This window comes from Amblyomma americanum, chromosome 8, assembly GCF_052857255.1.
Source record: "Amblyomma americanum isolate KBUSLIRL-KWMA chromosome 8, ASM5285725v1, whole genome shotgun sequence".
NCBI lineage: Eukaryota > Metazoa > Arthropoda > Arachnida > Ixodida > Ixodidae > Amblyomma > Amblyomma americanum.
Genome location: NC_135504.1, coordinates 36,330,992 through 36,351,988, shown reverse-complemented (window position 1 = coordinate 36,351,988; position 20,997 = coordinate 36,330,992). Strand labels below are relative to the sequence as shown.

At 46.1% G+C, this 20,997-nt stretch overlaps 1 protein-coding gene across 3 annotated transcripts in view; it reads right to left on the bottom strand.

Annotated features, from left to right (window-relative positions):
• The window catches only part of LOC144101349 (uncharacterized), a 145,358-nt gene that overhangs the window by 120,747 nt on the left and 3,614 nt on the right, over positions 1-20,997 (bottom strand). The window contains exons 2-6 of one of the 3 annotated variants that reach the window (XM_077634460.1): positions 20,254-20,442; positions 18,373-18,451; positions 14,673-14,776; positions 7,894-8,089; positions 6,193-6,290 (exon numbers count right to left, since the gene is read on the bottom strand). In XM_077634460.1, coding sequence (XP_077490586.1) covers positions 6,193-6,270 — 78 coding nt within the window. In that variant the 5' untranslated portion in view covers positions 6,271-6,290; positions 7,894-8,089; positions 14,673-14,776; positions 18,373-18,451; positions 20,254-20,442. Of the gene's footprint in view, positions 1-6,192; positions 6,291-7,893; positions 8,090-9,948; positions 10,136-10,160; positions 10,311-14,672; positions 14,777-18,372; positions 18,452-20,253; positions 20,443-20,997 lie in introns of those variants that run through there. The other 2 variants (XM_077634459.1, XM_077634458.1) reach the window with 2 other exon arrangements.

The window sequence follows — 20,997 nt, the reverse complement described above, 5'->3', positions numbered from 1 at the left end:
AAATGACAGGCTCTACTTTGGCTGTTATGACTGCGTGAGTCAACGCGAGCGATATCACAGACAGTGAATATAGAAGCACGAAGCGTAAGCGACATGTGGTTCGACGCAGCTGTGGCGAATGGTGATCATACGTGCCTGGTTAATAATTTCAACACAGCTGCATCGTACAACCTTGTTGAGACAAGGGAACACGCAGAGGTAGTGGTTGCGTGGTCACATACGTTCTTCGTTCGATTCTGTGGGTCACCTTAGTTAGCGTTTCGTACTAGTCTTAGGCAGAAAAACCTGAATTACCTCCCTATTTGGGCACTAGAGGACGGCACCTTTGCTAAGCGCTACACTTCCTCTCGCTTTCTTAGCCTTTTATCTCTTCACCAAAAACGACAAAGATGCTGAAGAAAAATGTATAACTACCGGCTCCCAGTCACACCTTAGCGGAGATGCTAATGGAGTCGGCAAAGATGTGTTATGTTACCCGCAGGCCTATTGTATTTCCTGGTACGACTGCCTGCTAGCCCAATCACAGGCAGATGTTGCAAGTCGACTAAATAGACGGCAAAGCAGAGCACTCAACAGTGTAATGCGCATGTTGGCGACGAGGCTTATCAGGGTGCAGAGAATTTGATAAAAATATATACCGAAAATTGTTTTACTATTGAGTGTGCTGAGGAACAGGGATCAGCCGAGAAATACATTATGGTTCACGTGACTCAGTCCCATCTGCCCCAGATGCACCCGTACCCAGATTACTTGAGATCGGGTAGGTCATCGGCTAGGATAAGCCACACGAATCGCCTTGTACAGAACCCAGAAGTATGGAAATTGAAAAGGATCGCAAAATAGTTCGATGTATTCATGATTCGATATATAACAATTATTTTTGTAATCAGTACATACTGCAGACCCTTGTCAGGGTCTAAGCAGAATAGGCATGTGTTGACAACAGTAGTTCAGAAAGATGCAGATCACAAAAAAAAATATGCATAAGAAAATAGTGACAAATGTCATAAAACTAAACCACGCCATAGCATTATTACAATCGGATATTGTACGCAGAAAAAGCGAATACTTAAAACAGTCTAATGTAAGTTTAGTAAATGGATCTCATACTATCGAAGCATATTCGAGGTTTCACTTGATGGATTCGTTAGATGTCAATAGTTTTACGTTGGGAGGAAAATTTCTAGGTTTATGCCTCAGGAAACATAGCTTTCTAAATGCGGAAGGACATATGTTATCTGTGTGCGAATTCTAGGAAAGATTGTTAGTTATGGTTACACCTAGATATTTGTAGCTGTTAACCTGCTTTAGTGGCGATCGAAGAGTATTCATCTGTTTTAGTGGATTCTTTTTGTGTGTTATTTGGAGCAAAACTATTTTTTCAGTGTTAACAACCATGGCCAACCCACTGCACCAATCAAGCGCATTTTTTGTGGAGATTGGTAAGCTTATCTCTAGCCTGCAATCAAGAATACATTGTACCCAGGCTACAGATGCGCTTCTTGCTCTCATGCGCAGGACACTGCCCACTGGGCGTTGCTGTAGGCCTAACCTGCTTCGCATCCATGAGGAAGGAAAGCTTAAAGGCTCTTGCTAACCATACGACCCTCGCCATACAAGCTGCGAAGTGCACGGTTAGTCAGTTTTCGCTAGGGCTACTCATAGTCTTTGGCCTAGGGCATAGCGGCATCGTCTGCGCCATCGGCGAATCGGTGCGTTGCGACATTAGACGTTTTTAGCATACCGTATACGTACTACCAGAGACGTATACCGGTTTACCGGACCGCTCTTGCGCATGCGCAGTGGCACTGTTTGGGTCAGGAAAAGCCACTGTGCGTGCGCAGAAGGAGTCCGGTAAGCTAGTATACGTCAAAGCTAGTACGTATATGCTATGCTAAAAACATCTATTGTCTGCTGTGCATGCGCAAGCGCGCTGAGACGGAGGTCAGCTGGCGAGGGACCCTCATGTCCGGCTTCTAAAATTGTGACGTGACGGCCTCTCCTAAATTCTTTCCTTCCTCTCTGTGTTTGCATCGCAGCCACAGTGCACGGTTACCTGGAACTATAGCCACTATCTACCATATTATGCATAACACTATTACCAGTGCCCTATAAATGGACTAATCGCTCATTAAAACTAGCAGTTTGTACTCGCAACGAATTTTGTAGCGAACGAGCAAAGCATGCCAGGCGCGGCCGCTGCTCGTCCTGTCAGGTTCGCTTCACCGCATGACAACCTGTGGCTCGGAAAATGAATGCGAGAGATCGAGGCCACCCTAACAGGAGCCCACATGTCTCTGGTGAACAGCAGCAAGCAACTGTACTGTGGTAGCTTTAGAAAAATGGCTATGTTCAACGTGGCTTGAATGTACTTATATATGACCGAATTCTGTTAAACATGGTCTCCACTGTCTCAGATCAAATGTCAAGGACAGGTACCCAATGGTCAGAGTCAAATGATAACGTGGCCACACTACCATAGCTTGCTTCATACTAGCATGCAGTTAAGTTCGGGTTGAACTTTTGATGCATTGAACTGTCGCAAATCTAATGTCAAGGTGAGGTACCCAATGGCCATAGTGATATGATCACGTGGTCATAGCACCATGCAGTTAAGTTCGCTTTGAACTTGTGATGCATTGAAGGTCATTGTCGATTTGGTACCGACTGTCTCAAACAAAATGTCAAGGCCAAGGTGAGGTATGCAATAGTCACAGTAATATGATCACGTGGTCATACCAATATGCAGTTATGTTCAGTTTGACCTTGTGAAGCATTGAAGGTCATTGTCTCATCCACATCGAAATCAGAAGTTGTACCTCGATTAGTAGAGATCTCGCTCTAAAAAAAAACAAAATTCTAGGGACACTTAAAGGGCCTCTGAAGGGGCTGGGGTGATAAAGGACGTCGCTTCCCGAATATCCACGGGCAGGAATTTTTTTGATGTGATTTATGGAAGCTGAGTTAGTATAGTCAAAATTTGAGTTTCAATGACTTCGCGCCTTTCTCTCTCCTCTGGCGCTACTCCACCAGGCCCACCGCCGGAGCGGAGCTTCCCGACTCGCCGTGGCCATGGTAGCTGTTTGACGTCTCAGAAGAATCTAACCATTAGCGATCTCTGAGCTGTTATATGCAGGAGCCTGCGATGCAGTGTGCATGAATAATTCGCCAGAAAGTCTTGCCAAATTTCGCGCGTGATTGTGGGTTCTCTGCTGCATTTAGAAGTGCATTATTTGCATCAAGTGTTCATAACTAACACAATGCAGTGACTTGGGGAGTTTATGTGCTCTCCTTAGAAGGTGTTTCAGAGCCCTTTTTAAGTCGCTTAAGAGCAATCGCAGGCTGCGTCTCGCGCGCCATCTCTTGGCGCTGTGGCGTATGCTCCACCGTGTTGATAGTTCCCTCGCTACTATTGGTCAAGCAGCTTTCGGCTGCTAGTAGATATAGGCTGTACTAATTGTCGACATTAATTGTTGACGTTATTTGGTCATATTAATTTATTAGATGCATTGCTGCATTTTCTTATTTCACTCTGAACCCACACAATACATTTTATCGCACTCAAACATAGCTTCTCCGTGGTCGAGGAATAGCGCGCCCCGATTAAGACAAAAGATTCGAGTCCCTGCTGGAAACTTTTCCCTTAAATGCAATTGCTTTTCTTTCTTCGACTGTCCTGTGGCTGTGACGTCAAGACCCTCTTGGACAATGTGAATTGTCGTCACGCCGCCGGACCTCGGGCTTTCGCCACAACGGCTACTCTAAAGCTATCGCGTTAAAATCTCCCAGCTTTGACCGCTGGCTCATTCGCCATGCAACTGCGCACTGAGCTCCCATATTGAGATAAATTTTCTCTCGTAGTAAATTTAACAACTGCACCTGCCCGTTTCGGCCAAGCATGACGCAAGCCCGTAATCGTCTCACGGAACAAAACCCAGACGTAGACAGCAACTTTCACCTATGGGAAGCACGAAGAAGCCTTATCAGGAGATGGAGGCAGCAAAAATACAACAGGAAACTCAAACTGAAGATCGCTGAACTAACCAAGAAGGCATCAGAGCACGCAGACAACATCGCCATGCAAAACTGGCAACAGTTTACGGAACTCTTATAGGAAGACCTGGCATGGCCTGAACTTTGAATATGCTAAGAGCCTTGATAGACCCAACAAAAACCAAAACGGAAAGCGGCAAGTCCATGGAATGACTAATCCACACCTTTCCCAGAACGGAAGACGAACAAACACAGGCACTGAAGGGGAAATGCTACGGCACAACCACGTACCCAAAGCAAGACCAAGAATACACAGGACAAGACAACCCTGAGGTGGATAGGCCATTCACCCAGGAGGAAGTAAGGGCAGCCATAGGGGAAGCCAAAATACAGCAGCAGGAAAGAACAGAATAAATAACGCTACCATTAGAAACATGGGAGACACGGCCATCGCCGAACTTACCAAGTACCTAAACGAAATCTGGGAAAAAGGAATCGTGCCGGCGGATTGGAAAAATGAAGAGGTAATTATGGTACCCAAGCCAGGCAAAAGACTGCAAATCGAAAACCTCAGACCAATCTTCCTAACCTCCTGCCTTGGGAAGATATACGAGAGAGTGGTCAATGAAATGATCACAGACTGCATGGGGGACAAGGGACATTACCCTGATGCCATGTTTGGCTTCAGAAGCCAAAACGTACTTCTACAATTAAAGGAGGCAGTCATCGCAGAAATACCAAAAAGTGGAGAACACACAGTACTAGCGCTCAACATAAAGGGAGCCTTCGATAACTTGTGTTGTGCGGCCATCACCGAAGGTCTCAATGACATAAACTGTGGAAACAGAGCCTTCCGATACATCAAAGCCTTCTTGAGGGAGCGAACGGCTACGATAGGCATCAAAAACACAAGATCTGATAGCTTCACGGTGCCAAACAAGGGCACCCCGCAAGGCACAAGCACAGTAATATTTAGTAATATTTAATAGTAATTGCGGGGTGCCTTGAGCACCCAGCAAGGCTCACCGCTACTATTCAACGCAGCAATAATATATGACTCACAAAAGTACTTGACGAAATAGAAAACATCAGCTACGCAATGCATGCAGATGACATTACAATAAGGACAACCACAGGTTCCCTAGCAGCAAAAGAAGAGCAGCTACAACGAGCGATCAACCATACTGACCAATGTCATTAATTCGATGCTGAAAGGGACCTTGAAGACATTGTTCACTGCGGTTAAGAATAGGTTTCTAGTTTATGGGTGTTCAATGTCCCAAAGCGACTCAGGCTATTAGGGAGGCACTAGTGAAGAATTTCACCTCTATCGAAATACGATCGCCGCAGCCGGGATCACGAAGCACACGATCATCATCATCATCATCAGCCTGACTACTCCCTCTGCAGGGCAAAGGACCCTCCCATGTCTCTCCAATTAACACTGTCCTCAATGCATCATTTTGCAGTAATATGCGGCGTTTAGTGTCGTCCCGACGGTGTATGTAGTCTGTATAAGGGACGCAGTAGTGCGCCTGTGTGTGTGGGGGGGGGGGGAGGTGTCTCCAGATCAACATCAACCACCTGGCGTTCTTCAACTTGCACTCAAATCCTAAAGCAGTGCCCGGTTTCACATTTCACGTCCCGCAACCTCGATCCTGCAACCTCGGGCACAGTAGACAATCTATAAACATGATTCCATGTTCGTCTTACTGATGACCTTTAACAGTGGACAAGTCGTTTACCGAGATTGCAGTCACGGTTTAGTTTGCGGTATTTCAGTCAAACTGAAATAGAGAAACGACTCTGCACACAGAGATTTCGGAGCTTCTTTAGAACTACGATGTGCTTCACAGCCTCTAGTGAACACAGACGACAAATCGTTCCCTACACCGCTGTTAACGGTACTCGAAAAAAGCGCTCTTCTAACTCAAAAAGACCAGTTTTAAAAATTGTGCTGACAGTATTAAGTGAAACGTCCTGTATATTGTGGGGCGGGTTACAGGAATAACGTCTCACGACTTCTCCCACACTGGCAAAGCCGCACCCAGTGGCAGGAGTTTGTTTTTCCAACAACGCCGAATTCTCATGACGGGTGTGTCCCCATATCTATCAGTAGCCCAGTGCGGAGACTCCGCAGAGTATTCCCAATACGACGTTGCACGCTACGTGGGAAGTGTATCGAAGACAGATACCCACCTTCTTTGGCCGCCGGAGTTTCAAGCCAGGAAAATCTTCGTCCTGGCTCCCCCGAGCGACTCCGGCCAGCTTCCACATCCAAAGCACCGACAGCTACCCTGCGAAGGCAAAGTCAGCCTCAGGATAATCAAGAAGATGGAACAACAAACAATACCAGTTCTCCCAACGTCATTAATTCGCTACTGAAAGGAACCATGAACTGATATTTGGTGCTGTTAAGAAAAGCGCACGAATGCTGGATATTACACAGCTGTGCTAAACTGGGCGAGTAGGAGCATTTGCATTTTTCAACAGCGCCGGTGTCGTGTGTCTGCCTTCATCTGTGTCGTTTTTTCGCGCTACATTTTCAAATAACTTGATGGATATTCCATGCTTCATTACCACACACTCCGGCTTCTAAAAAACTGCAGATCATTATTCTATTTGGGACCAGTGGTCAGTTCAGGCTTGCAAGATCGGCAGCCAATCTCGGCTCAATGTATCACTTTCTAGTAATACCCGGCGTTTAGCATCCAGACGGTTTACGTAGTCTGTATAAAGGAGGCACTAGTGTCTGTGCGTGTGTGCGTGTGGGAGCGGGAGGGGGGGGGGGAGGAGGGGGGAGGCTCCAGATCAATTTCAACCACGTGGTGTTCTTCAACTTGCACTCGGATCCTAAAGCATGTGCCCGCTTTCGCATTTCGCCACCATCAACCTCGATCTAGCAACCTCGGGCTCAGTGCGCGATTTCATATTCACCTTACTGATGACCTCTAGCGGTGGATAAGTTGGTTAGCAAGAGTGAAGTCATGGTTTTGTTCGCGGTATTTCAATGAAACCAAAAAAGAAAACGGCTGAGCACACAGATTCTGGAGCATCTTTAGAAGTATGATGTGCTTCAATGCCCGAAGAGAACACAGGCCACAAAACTCGCTCCGCGAAGCGAAAGGAAAAATGTCAAAATCTTTAAGGAGATCAGCCTTAGGTAGGCACACTAAATTTTTGCGGGTTTTGCTGCAAGAGCTGTTATAAAGAGGGCGTCCCGGCGGATGTTGGATGTGTATGCACACACAGTCGACGTCCGATCACGTGACCATCAAGTGACTGCGCATTGCAGTAGCCGAGGTATTGGCACAAAATAACCAGGTCTAAGACATTACTGTTTTACTGTAGGCGTTCTAAAGGAACAGCCACCAAGATGGCAACAACTTTCGCCAAGTTCTGCGCGTTACGGTGCACAGCTTAGCACTTCGAATTTTAATGTATGAATGCGTGAAACGATTACGTTTTCACCTATTCGTGTCCGAAAATGTATTGCTGTCGGTTTGTACGAAAGGTGCTAATTTTTCTCTATAGACAATTAATTTCACTAAATACTCGGCGTATTTGACGAAATTGGTGAATTACTGGTCATTCCTTGAGAAATTAATGTACAAAAGTAATAAAAAGCAATTAAACAATAAAACTAATTATTCAATGATTAATAACACCAAGTAAGAGTTAATAAAGAGAAAATGGCAAATTGCTTGACCGCTTCATTTAATGAACTACCATCGATGATTAATTACATTACTAAGTGAAAAAGGAGACGGCACAACTCAAAATGCTTTCGCATTTCCGCACGTAAGAAAACTGAAGTGCACCTTTAATTTTTTTTTGGTTCATAGACAACTGCGATTTTAACGAAATGCATGGGCCAATCACGGCCACGCTCTTCCTCACCCGAGACACCCTAGTCTCTCCTCCACTCGCAACCTGCCGAGTAGACGATGCAGTTGGCACTTGCGATGGCATCTCAGCTCACACCCACGTGACGAAGGCACGGCAGCTAGGAGCTCGCTGTGCTACTGCCCGAGCCCCCTCTATTGCCCTGGGCGGCGAGCAATGCATGAGCCTGACGGGATACCGAGGGAGCCGTCTGCAATATGACACAAAATAGTGGTCAGCCACGATAATGACAACACAAGCAAGAGGATCCCCTGAACTGCCACAGCCGGTGTCCTCTGTTTACACTACTGGCAAAATTACTACAGGCCCCACAGTTACAGGACACTTCAGAACACGCCCTGTTATGTTGAACATAGTGTCACTGCTACTTCTCTCCAAGTGGTAGTTCCAACTCCAGTGGTCTCCATAAGAAAGACCGTGCGAAACTTTCCGAGGCATCTATCGCTGCAATAAATTTACAAACTTTTTGGGCGAGTTATTTTTCGTATCGCATGGTTACAGCGCGATGGACCGCACACAGGGTAATGGACACAACACAACATACGGAGCTGCATTGTATCTTTGACACTGTATGCCTACTGTCATGCAGTAAAAAAGGAATAGAGAAAGCTACGCTCAAAGAAGGCAGCGAGCGGTGAAGACAGAACAGCAACAATCACAAAACAAAAGGCTCTACTGTAGCTGTTATAATCACTGCGTGAGTCAATGCAAGCGATATCAAAGACTGAGAATAGAGAAGCGCGAAGCATAAGCGACATGTGGTTCCACGCAGCTGTGGCGAATGGTGTCCACGCGTGCCTGTTTAACAATTTCAACACAGCTGCATCGTACAACCTCGTTGAAACAAGGGACCACGCATAGATACAGCATTGGATTAAGGGGGGGGGGGGGGGGGCTGAGGAGGCTGGAGCTCAGGGCCTCACCTCGGACACTTGTAGGAGAAGGGGGCCCATTTATTCTAACCTGCTTAGTATATAGAACCATGGGCAACGGAACTTCGAGCGACATGTATGAAGCGAGAAAACCAGAACGAGCAGACGGGGCCCCCCCGCCTAATGTAACAGCATGCGTTTAGCTTGGTCATTTGGGGAGAGCTTGTCGAGCTGCAAAAACAGGAATCCCCCGCCACCCCGGCGAGGCCCTCTTTCTTACGAAGCGAGGTGAGTTTGCTTGGAAGAGTTTTCGTGGTTCCGTCTGTCGAGGGCTGCCTGGAGAGGAGGGGCAAGGGGGAAACACCTAAAACATGTAATGTGGGATGAGGACCTAAATCTTCCTTGCCCCTCGTCACCACCACGCCACCCTCCACCTCTCAAATAGTTCTGCCGCTGTTTTTCACATAGAAGGGACGTGCCGCAGTACCCAACAGTGCCTCCCATTCGACATTTCTTTACCGTGACGGTAATTTGGGCGGGGGAGGATGAGTCCGATAGCAGATGACTATGAATCTGATGGCTGAGTCTGGGCAGAAAAGGAAAGAAGACATCACACGTGCTTTTGTCCGCGTGCCGTGGGGCATGGAATGTTCACTGTCGGACAAGGGTTGTGGAAGAGTGAAGGGGGGAAGTTGGAGAGCTGGACACAAAGGCCTGTCTCCAGGGCCTTATTCCTGCCTAGTGGCTGCACACCCTCGTGCGCGCTCGACGGGAAAAGTAGGTCAGACTGGCCGCCAAACTTTCCAGAAAGAAGTCGAAAAAGATGACTCGGAGGTGACGGAGGGCGCGCAACTTCGCCCGGGCTAGGAGTCGCCCTCTCCCCTTCGTTCTCGCGCTCGGCGTTGACGGGGTGAAAGAAAAATCTAGATCCTCCCAAAACAGACTATTGCTCCTAGCTAATAGGAAGACAAGCCCGGAACTGGAGAAGGAGTTTGTGCGGAGAAGGAAGGGATTTGTACAAGGAACTCTATGCATATGTGAACGCCTGCTTTGGTGCTAGTAACAGACAGAAGTTGATCGCAGGCTACGATTCAGCCCCGAGCTGCCGGTTAAGCCTGCATAAGCCCGCCTGCTGAGGAACTCCCTGGAGACGCGCCACTCTCGGCCAGCCACTCACCATCCAGGCAGCGTGCGCCAGTCATCGGGACGGCAGCCTTTGGACACCTGCGGTCGCATCGGACTGACGAAGTGCCTGGTGCGGTGAACAGTTAGCATCCATTCAAGCGAAAATGCTCAGTAGGAAGCATCAAAGTGGTGCGTCTAAACGAAAGGCGAAGTTAGAAAGAGAAGAGCATGAAAAAAAGCTACCAAAGATGACAAAGTACCTACTGAATGCAGCTTCCGCGGAGCAGTATGATCACTCTGCTCAGTCCATGTCAAACTCCCAATAGTACCGACTGTGCTTCTGTGGAGGACTTGCCAACTCCATCACCATGGTTTCCAGGCAAGAAGCAAGGTTTGACTCATCTTGCTTGTCTGGACCCTGTGAAAATGGGGCCAACATCGGTCGTCCATATTTTTGAGCAACCGACGCTAACCGAGCCCTGTCCTGTTCCTGAGTCAGCAACGTCTATGCCATTCGGCCGGGCCCATACCACAGAGCTCCAGGTGTCCAGTCCGCCATGCCCGATTTCTACTACTGCCGATCACCAGGTGCCAAACCTCCCCGATGAGCCTCCTTCTACTGACAAGTGCCAGAAAACAACACTCCAAGAACCAACTCACTTTTTTCCTGCTACTTTGGCTTCAAATAATCATGTTCCCACTTACAAAGTGTGCCTCGAGAGGACGAATGAGACGGCTTCTCGTTGCGGCAACACAGAAATACAGACGCCCCCGCAGCAAGAGGTATGTTGCGAGATTCTCCGAAGTGACCCTGCTAAGTGGCCGGACGTTTGCTGAGAGCTTTCGGAGTGTATACCTTGAGAAAGGGCCATTGTATTTTGAAATTCGGGGAGAAAATTTTCCGTCTTCGGAAAGGCAATACAAAACTCACAAACACTATGTCACCTCATCTTTTCGTACGAAAGGCTGTAAGTGAGGAGGTGTACGAGCGACACTGGTTAATGTACTCGGAGTGCGAAAATTCTGTTAACCCTTTCATGTGCAAAGTATTTCCGATTTCAAGCAACCCCAGTGCTTTCACCACGCACGGCTTTTCTGATAGGAAAAGAGCAGAAGAAAAGGTTTGCACACATGAAAATAGCATCGAGCACCGGAACTGCGTGGCAGCATGGTTCGCCCGCTCTAACTCGAGCAGCACAATTGACAAGGAGCTGGTTAAGCATCTTGCCACTGAGACCACTTACTGGGCAGATGTGTTGAAGCGCGTAGTCGTTGCAGTTAAGCGTTTAGCTGAGCGCTACCTAGCGTTTAGGGGTAGTGAGGAGATTTTTGGTTCATTGAGAAATGGTAATTATGTGGGAGAGCTTAAAGCCATTGCCAAGTTTGATTCCTTTCTAGAGGAGCACATCAAATGCTACGCATACAAAGGAAAAGGTCACCCATCGTATCTGTCAAAAACTATTTCTGATGAAGTTGTCGAGCATATGGCAAAGGCTCTCAAGGAACGTCTCGTTGACGAAGTGAAACGCACAAAATACTTCTCTAACTGTTGATTCGACTCCACACCTTACTCATGTGGATCAGCTGTCAGTTATTTTACGATACTATGAAAATGGGAAAGTGTACGGACGCTTTCTTGGATTTGTTCCAATCGAATCACATACCGGCTTGTATCTTTTCGATACCGTGATGTCCCTCTTTACGACCAATGGCATCTCAATTGATGATTGTAGGAGCCAAGCTCATGGTAATGCGAGTAATATGTCAGGAAAATACAAAGGACTGTAAGCCCAAATCAGACACCTGAACGAATTGGCAGTCTACATCCCGTGTGCTGGTTATTCACTGAACTTGGTGGTTGGTGGTGTAGCATTGACAGTTGCCTTGAGGCAGTCAAATTTTTCACTGTAATTCAGAGATTTTATGTGTTCTTTGCTGCCTCATCTAAGCGATGGAGGTATCTTTTGAACAGCATGGGCGGAACTGGCCAGCAGCTTGTTTTGCAAAGTCTGTCTGCGACCAGGTGGTCGAGACACGCTGAATCATGCAAGGCCATTCTGAAAAATTTCAATGCAGTCTTGTGTTGCCTCGAAGCTATATCAAAGAATGAGGAAAAAAGCGGTGACACTAGGAACGAAGTGCACTCTCTCTTCAAGAAAATGACAAAACTAGAGACAGCATTCATGGCGATTTACTGAAGAGAAACCTTGGAGCGCTTTGATAAAACGAGCATAGCACTTCGGAAACCAGGCCTAGAGATTACATCTGCTGCAGACCTGCTGAGCTCTCTAGAAGGCTTTGTTAATTCTTTGCGACCTCTGATACCTTCGAAGAGAGAGCACGCACGCTAAGTACCAATCAATGTTATCAGGATAATATCGGGATCAAGTCCCCGGACGGAAAAAGTGGTAGTGCGCTACAAGGTGGAAAAAGTTTATTGCAGAGACCTACAACGTTGTACTTGACAGCCTAGGCTCTGCTTTGCGAGTGCGAAAGGCTGCCTACACTGAACTCTGCGAAAGGTTCGGATTCTTAAAATTGCTGACAGAAGTTGGGAGCGAGGCCTCTCTGGCACAGCAGGCTGATATGTTGGTGAAATGGTGAAAACCTATAAAGATGATTTGGAGCGAGCATTTTCCGCTGAAATCGTTCAGTCTGCGAACTTTCTGCACAACCCCAGATAACCACATAGGTATGCCCTTTGAATATCCTAAGAATGCGCAGTGCTGGATATTGTGTACTTCTTATAGACATCCCAAGAAGTGCACAGAACACACTGGAGATGTTCCACTGATCATCAGAAATGCATCAGTACCTCTAGCATAGGATGTGCATTAGATCATATGGTTGAATATTTGTCGCATCCAGGGAATATCCATAATGTGTATCATCATCACATAGCATACTTCTAATGGATATACTAATTTGTCCATGGAACACACATAAGATATTCAATAGATCACCAAAGATGCTTCTGTACCTCTAGGAATGGATGAGCACTAAACCTCGTAGTTGGGTATTTGTCGCATCCACTGGGTGGCCACAAATGCTACATAGATGTCTTATGCACCTCACACCTATGAAAACTGGCGTACTGTCATTTGATACAAATGGTTACTCTCCCATGTATTTCACCTCAATAAAAATACACTACACACACAATAGCATCACACGAATTTATGTTACTGACTTAAGCTGCCTGCTAACCTTGACTGTGCTTTACTGATAATAAGAGCAACATACTACGGTTCTAGACTCTAGACACTTGGTCCCACTACGGTGTCTATAACAGTTTGCGGGAGGCCGAGTTCTGGGAACAAAACTTTTTGTAGTTAACAGAGGAAAAAGCTTCCATACAGATCAGGTGGGTGGATTACGCTACTGTGCCGGAATAAATGTTTTCCCGCACACCCGAGTCCCACAAACTTTTGCTCCTGATAGTACAACTATGCAGCACTGCAGAGCAACAGTCGATAGCTGCTGAAGCACAATACAGTCCTCTTGCTGATGCTTACACTCAATAGTGTGCACTAAATTAAGCAGGGAAAAATGAATGGCTTTGAAAATATAACTCCACCATTTTAAGCAACAATTACAAGTTACTTAGCATCAATGCTTTTTCAGTTAGAATATCTGCATTAGAAAAGCCATAACAAAAACTAACACAGGGTGGTAAAAATGTCAAAAGCCATAACAAATAAAACCAGCACAGGGTGGTAATTAATGTCTTAATAAAGAAAACGAGCATATGCAGTTATTCACTGAGCTTTTTCAACTGTATGTTGACAAGCACCATTTTTACACGAGAGACTGGTCGTATAGCTCTTTTGTCACTTACAAAGCAACTTAGGGCGCGTCTTGTTTAAGACGCCCATGAATACAGATGAGAAAGACGAGCTTTCTTAAGCAAAAGGTTAGCAGAGTAGATGAAAACTCTCAAAGCCTGGTTGGAGAATATAGGGTCGGTGGGAAGCATGGTGATTTCGTCGCAGGCTTGGGCTGTAATGGTTCCGACGGTGACAGATGGCAACTACTTGGCTGCGCAAAAATTAAATGCTCTCAAAACTTGATGCAAAAAGTAACCTGACAACCAGCATTTATATAAAATGTACATCTACTCAAAAAATTATAGTGACATTAGTTCTCAAGCTTCTAAGTCATCCCTTCCAGGGAAAAGAAACCAATATGGCAAGACAGCTGACAAACTAAAGTAGGTAGCAGACATTGATTATTCCTGGACTGAAAACCATTCTCCAATTCCAGAAGCAATATCATGGACACCACGTGTTAGCACAATCAGCAAGCCACAACTTTCCACATAATGGGGTCAGAAAGATTACTTAAACTAATCTGAAATTGAAACAATTTTCACTTGTGTACATTAAAGTTGCATATCTACATTGCTTTAACGAAACATCTATAAAATGAGGAGGGTAGATTATGCTCTTCTAGAAATTATTTTTAAAAAAGCAGCACAAAAAGCAATAGCAACACAGTAGAATGTCAACTCATTCAGTTAATTGAACATTTACAAGGCTTAGCAGGCAGAAACAAATATAAAGTCACACATGTTGTGGTTTTCCAGGAAAATGAAAGTTTGGTTGCATAGAAGCTAGACAATCTCGTTAAAAATTTAATAAATGACCAGAATAAAAGTCAAACTCATGTATAAAACAATGTATCACATTCTGACTGTTTCCAGTAGGCCATCTTTATCAAAATGTTTTCAGTCAACCAGTGGGCATAAAAATTTAGGAAGCAAACAAGCTATTTTACGTTTTTGGAGGAGCCTCGATGTCTCGCAGGTGCATGACGCAGCCAATCCTTAATGGCTGCTTCCACTTTATGGTCATTGCAGCTATGGGCAGCCTCTAGAGCAGCTAGCAAAAGAAACATAAATATAAGTTTCTCGGTTTTGCATTACTGTGTTTAGAGTTCTAGCTGCTGCAAAGATCACTGCCCGTAGAGCAGCGGAACAATCAACAAGCTAATTCTTAAATGCAAACTTAAACCGTGGGACAAACAGTGACCTTAGGCTCCGCTAATTTTAACACTTGCATGAACAGCCAATGTGAGGTACTTTAAGCAGCTTTACTTTTAGTTGGTTGCATATATCATCATCAGCCTGTACTAAGTTCATTGCAGGACAAAGGCTTCTACCATATTTTGCCAATTAACCCGGTCCTGTGCAAGCCGCGGCCACGTTATCCCCGCAAACTTCTTAATCTCATCTGCCCACCTAACTGCTTAATGCGCTACCTAACAAAGAGACAGTACAAAAAACACAGCACATATTTGGGTTGTGAAAAAGTGTCCTGGTGGATTAGTTGGAAGCCTAGGAAGGCATAGCAGCAACTGCAGTGTGTAGAACGTGGGTTATGTGTCCATGCAAGACAAAGCCAGAGAATGGAGCGAAGGTCCAGTGGTGGATCACTGGAGCTGTCGCATTTAAAAGGAACATAGGGAGAAAGGAGGTCTGAGAGCCATTGTGATGTGTATTGGGCATGAGGAAAAGTTTAGCATATGTGTTTTCTACCACGATGACCGCAATTGACATAACGGGTGATGTGTTCAGTAAATGCACATTTCTTGTCCCTTTGCAAGGTAAGTAAGCGGGAACAGTCGGTACTGGCAGTTCAGGGTAAGATACATAAATTGCAATGGAGAAATTTTATGATGCCGCCTTCCTCTGCATTTGTTTCCATAATTTTGTAAGAATGCTAAGGAAGCTCTCGCGGCGAACTCTTGATGATCTAAAGTTTGAGCTGAAGCGCATGCAGAAATATTGACTAATAATTACCAACAATGCAACTGCAAATCTGAAGATCACTGAAAGCCAGTTTTCCTCTTTTGCCATGAAATGAGAACAACGCAGCCAGCTTGTCAACCATGACAGTCCTAAGAATACTCCTAATACAGGATTCAGGTGTTGTCCCTCCAACATCATTGAACTAACGAATTTGCATTAAAATATTTTATTGGTATGAAGACCGACATTGAAAATTTATCAAATTAAAGCAATATTCATTGCAACAGCATAACCCAAAAAAAAACTAGGAGCATACACAAGGCAGATTCCATTTCTTGAATGAAGGTGCTGAACATTTAAAAATTAAAAGCTAAACATATAATTCATGTGGACATACATGCTGACCGCAGAATCTGCTGACGAACATGCTGATGAAGAATCAGCAGTTTGCTCAAAAACGCTGGCGCAAGGGTCGTCTGACGAACCGCTGGCATCGCTTGCATTGCCACAATTAAGGAAGTGCATAGTAGTCGGCATCACTCGCTTTGCGCCGAGTTTCGCCATCCGGTTCACCTGAATGACTCGGAATTGAGCTCGTAAAGCGAGTCTGCAATGAGCTCGGCGCTTCCAATGCTTGGAAAAGCACCTGAACTTCTCACCGGGCTTTGTTCCGAACAGACCGCGCTTTGCTTGGTTTCGGCATCGCAACTATCAGCCGTGCTACTCGGCAGACACACCAATTATCCTTCGTGGACATCTACAATCAACCTACACCGCTACCCAAAGACAAGGATTGTCTTGAATAGTTCAGCACAAATCGTCCGATGCTGCAACAAAGAAGTAAGGTCTAAGGATTTTCAATCAAATAGTTAGTCAACTGACAGAAAACGGCTGCATGACATGTCGAAAACATGGAATGAAACCGCTATGCAAACGGGGCTATCGCACATAGTTTTGATGGATGCCGAGCCATATGTGGAGCGCAGAAACGGTAGAACACACAAAAGTATTGTGTGGTAGGCCGCCAGAACCTAACAAACCGCCAACTTCAGCGCTACCGCTGGCTAGGCTAAAGCTGAGCAAACGCGCAAAGTCGAAGACCGCGCCCTATGCGGAGCAGCGAGTATTACTGGTACTACTCTGTACCGATAGGTGCCGTTAGGTGAGACTGGCATGAGTTTTTCCTGTTGCGGCATTTTGTGCTCATACATAACCTTTCAGGCCAGCAAATATGTTTGTGTTGCCTTTCTCATGCGCCCTTTATGCAAAAAAAAAAGTGATTGAAGATTTTTTTTTAAAAGTGTGGTCACGTGACACTGTATCGCGCGCCCACTCACGCCGAACGGCCTGCGCCGTCGTCTGCTACGGTATGCACTTCGCTCAGCCCGATTTTGGGTAACTGCCTTCCCTGTAAAGCTGTCTGTCTAGTTTGCCTAGTTTGAACTACTCAGTTTGCAAGCAAATGCGCCGCACGTATGCGTTAGAATTTTGGAATAGGCAGGAATCAAGCTTCCGATTGGCAAAAAATGCACAGGTAACAGTATGCTTTACAATTTAATAACAAAGCGGCAGAAGAGCTTTTAATAATGCAGTAGCACTACTAGCCGCATTCCTGCATATTCGGCCTTATGAACAAGTGTATATTTTGCCGAAGCCAATAAAAGTTTAGCAAAGAAAAAGTGTGGGCGAGCGCCGAGAACACGTGCGGCGTAGCACCTGACTGTTTCCGCACGCCTCTCGCGCTTTCCTCAAGGTCACCGGATCACAAAACCGCCACTACCTCTTGGTTAAATCACAAACGAAGGCAATGTTTCGCATTATCAATGTACCGCATGATCGCCAAAAAGCTCTTTACTTGCCAATGGAAAACTTTAATAAATTCATTCCATGTGGCACGCATCTTAGGATTCAGTCTTTTCTTATGTTCGAATGCGGCACTAAAGCTGCCAAAGAAAGATATACGGGTAATATTAATTGATAGAGTTTGTGCGTCCAATATCCCTGTTTTTTGGACGTGCATTAGAACGTATTTTGCGCATCGAGTGTTCGCGCTTGGTGGACATGCACTAGATTATATATTAGGTATTTAAATTATATATTAGGCATTGGAGAGACACAATAACAGGAAATAAACAGACAGCTATTACATCACTGAATTTGTATACTTCTTGTGACCTCAATGTCACAAGAACTCGTTTCCTACGCCTTACATATGGCCACCGTACGGCTGTCGAAACAAAAAATTGGGGGTGGTTTAGCTTTGGTTACACCTGGAGTGACGTGATAGCTACAGCTGGCCGAGTGGAACTTGGTCACGTGACCAACCATGTAACGAACCACGTGATCAGTCACGGCGCCACACGCTGCTCCATACGACGTGACAGCTCGTATCACCACGTGACAGCTGTATCGTACATACAGTTTTAACGTATTGTTTTTCTATAGCGCCTCTACGATCTTCTACGTTTTCTTCTTTGTGCTTGATGCACGTTCGCCGCTAATCAAGAAAAAATGGCCGAAATGAGCTGGAAACACGTAGTTTTTCCCCCCTTACCAGTGGTACCTCTATTGAAACTGTTAGTGTCCAGACCATTAATCATAGTTTCCCGAGAACACATGAAAAGCAAGCAAATATTCTATACGCACGCGTACGCATGCCGAGCAGCTATAGATATGCGGTCACATCCAGTGACATGATCGCCTGATTGCGTACTCCGCTGAACTCACCCGTGCGCTGCGGCAGAAGGCTCCGCCGTACCGCAAGGCAGAAGGCGGCGAGGTACCACGTCCAAGGAAAAGCATCTCTCTGGAAAAGAGCACCAAAATAACTTTTCGTTTTTCTGCACCGTACACAAGTGCATGCATTCCGCTAGTGAAAAATCTCCGCGGTTTGATTCAAATGACCTGTATAGTTTCACCAACATCTATTCCTCTGTGCCTAGCGGTGTAGTTCGTATCACTTGTAACAAAGAGAAAAGCACAGACATGACGGACAGACGTGCTTTAAATACAGCAGCTACACGATACCAGAGACTCCGACAGTGCAGCTACGTTGCACTGACTGGTAACATATTGAACATATCAAACCAATCGCGCGCAGGACCCCCCGGGGCAAGAGTGTTGGCTTTTGAGGGACGTCACGAAGGACGCCACGGTCCACCACTTTTCGCTTTCGCTGCGAACTTAAGAACAATGCTCAGCATAGAGTCAGAACACTGCGCTCACACTCTGAGGGAGCTCCCCGGAATGGCGTGTCGGTAGCGCACACTGAAGCATCAATGGCGGTTACATGACGATGGAAATGGTGGAGGGTGTTTTAGTTTATGGAGTTTAACGTCCCAAAGCGACTCAGGCTACGAGGGACGCCGTAGTGAAGGTCTCCGGGAATTTCGACCTCCAGGGATTCTTTTACGTAGGGTGAATTAGTAGCATTGGCAATCGCATGCTGATCCCGCGAGCATCGCTGGAGCCGAAATTATAAACCCCCTGTATGATGTTCTACATCAGTGTGTGCTGTTCTACAAAAAACAGACACTGGTCGGATTTTGTCCGGAGCGCGCGATGCTGGAAAATATGATCTTGAGAGGCATAGAAGCGGTGCTGGAGGTCGGGAGGATCGTGAAAGGCATAGCATTCGTCTAATTCACTATTGGCAACTATTGGCACTATTGGCAACCTGCACGATGCAAGCTACGCGTGGTGTACGGCTATGGGGTGCCTGGCGTCATGTGCAAGTTGGTAGAGCTTCAGCTGCTGAAGGGCACTAAGGGATGTAAATCTGAAACATTACAAGTTCCGCGCACTCACATTTACGATTCGATATGCAGGTCTATAGATAAACCCTTGAAATAGTTTCCTTGGACAGTCTATAGACTGTCCATTGACTTCTGCCTATAAAGTCAATACACTATCTATACAGAAACCCCGGGGAACAGCATATAGGCAATACAAATCATATAGACAGACTTTTGTCTGTAGACAGCCTGTAGACAATGAATAGACAAAAAGAAATATCTATAGGAAGGTAATAGATTCTATCAGAAGTCTATAGGCTGTCTGTAGACCATTTTTGTAGGGATAAGTTCCGTTATTCCACCTCGGTAAACTGAAGGACTGCCGTTTCATTTCTAGAGCGGTAACCCAATTCCCCAACGAGCGGCCTTGAGCCTCCCTTTCTATAGAAACAACTCATTCATTCATTCATTCATTCATTCATTCATTCATTCATTCATTCATTCATTCATTCATTTCTCCAGGGTCGACACCTGAACAGGGCCGATTTAAGAGAGTCGTCACTGAAGGAGAACAACACAAGAACCCACTCTTTCCTGTATGCGCAATCTTTTTTCATCGAGTACGTCAATGAAACTTGAGCACTCGTCACCGTGACATCCATCAACGTCACCGACAGTTGCTCACCCGCGCCAGAGGAAGCTCCCCTGTGAGCAAGAGCCGAGGATATAGGAGACTGTGCGTCGGCAAGTACTTGAACCCGCGTTCCATCAGCGCTTCTACGTCTTTGTTTAACGAGCTCCACAACAAAGACGGCATCGAAGCGCACGTGCCTGTAATGTGCTCAACTCTGGCGACGGTCCTCCTCCACCTCACCTGTGAGAGCTTTCCGTCCCCAGCTGACAGGATGCGGCAGGTGGGACGTGCGTCGGCATCCCGTCAGCACCCGCGCGACGAAAGCACTGCACGGACTCACGGCGGTTCCTCAGCCTCGAACCGCCCAGCCGCTGCCTCCTGCGGCGAGGGATGCGTGAGCCTGACGGCAGACAGGAACAGGCGCCCGCCCTGCAGTTTGACACGAAATGGCGATCAGCGATGAATATGACAAAGGCAACTTTATCGTGAATAAGGAACTAAAATCTCGTGTTTGCGTTGTTTATTAGTTTAGAACACAAGCTAAGCGCGCATGCACCGGAGTATGTTTTCTGTACGCAAATTCGGCAATGTTTCGGCTACTTAATTTTACTCTAGAGTGTCAGCCATGAACCCCCTCCCTCAATGCCATGAGATCTCCTGGCCCTGGCAGTCGTTTGCATGAAATAAAGACGTCACCACATAGCGAAGTCACATGACCAATTGTTTTCGGACAATTGTCACGTGGAACATTGACCGCAAATCGGTAGTGCGACTTAGTCACTAGCTCTTATCACCCAACACGATCTGCGATCACATCCTTAATTGGTTCAAAGTTCCTTGCACTTAAACCTGACGGGGCTGGAAGCCAAGTACAATCGTTTCAGCGTCAAAGGCGCGAGGATAGGACTCACTAGCCGTACATCTCCAAGTGGCTAGCTTGGCTCATTAGGCCACCTGTTATTTGTTTCTGTGTCATAATGATTA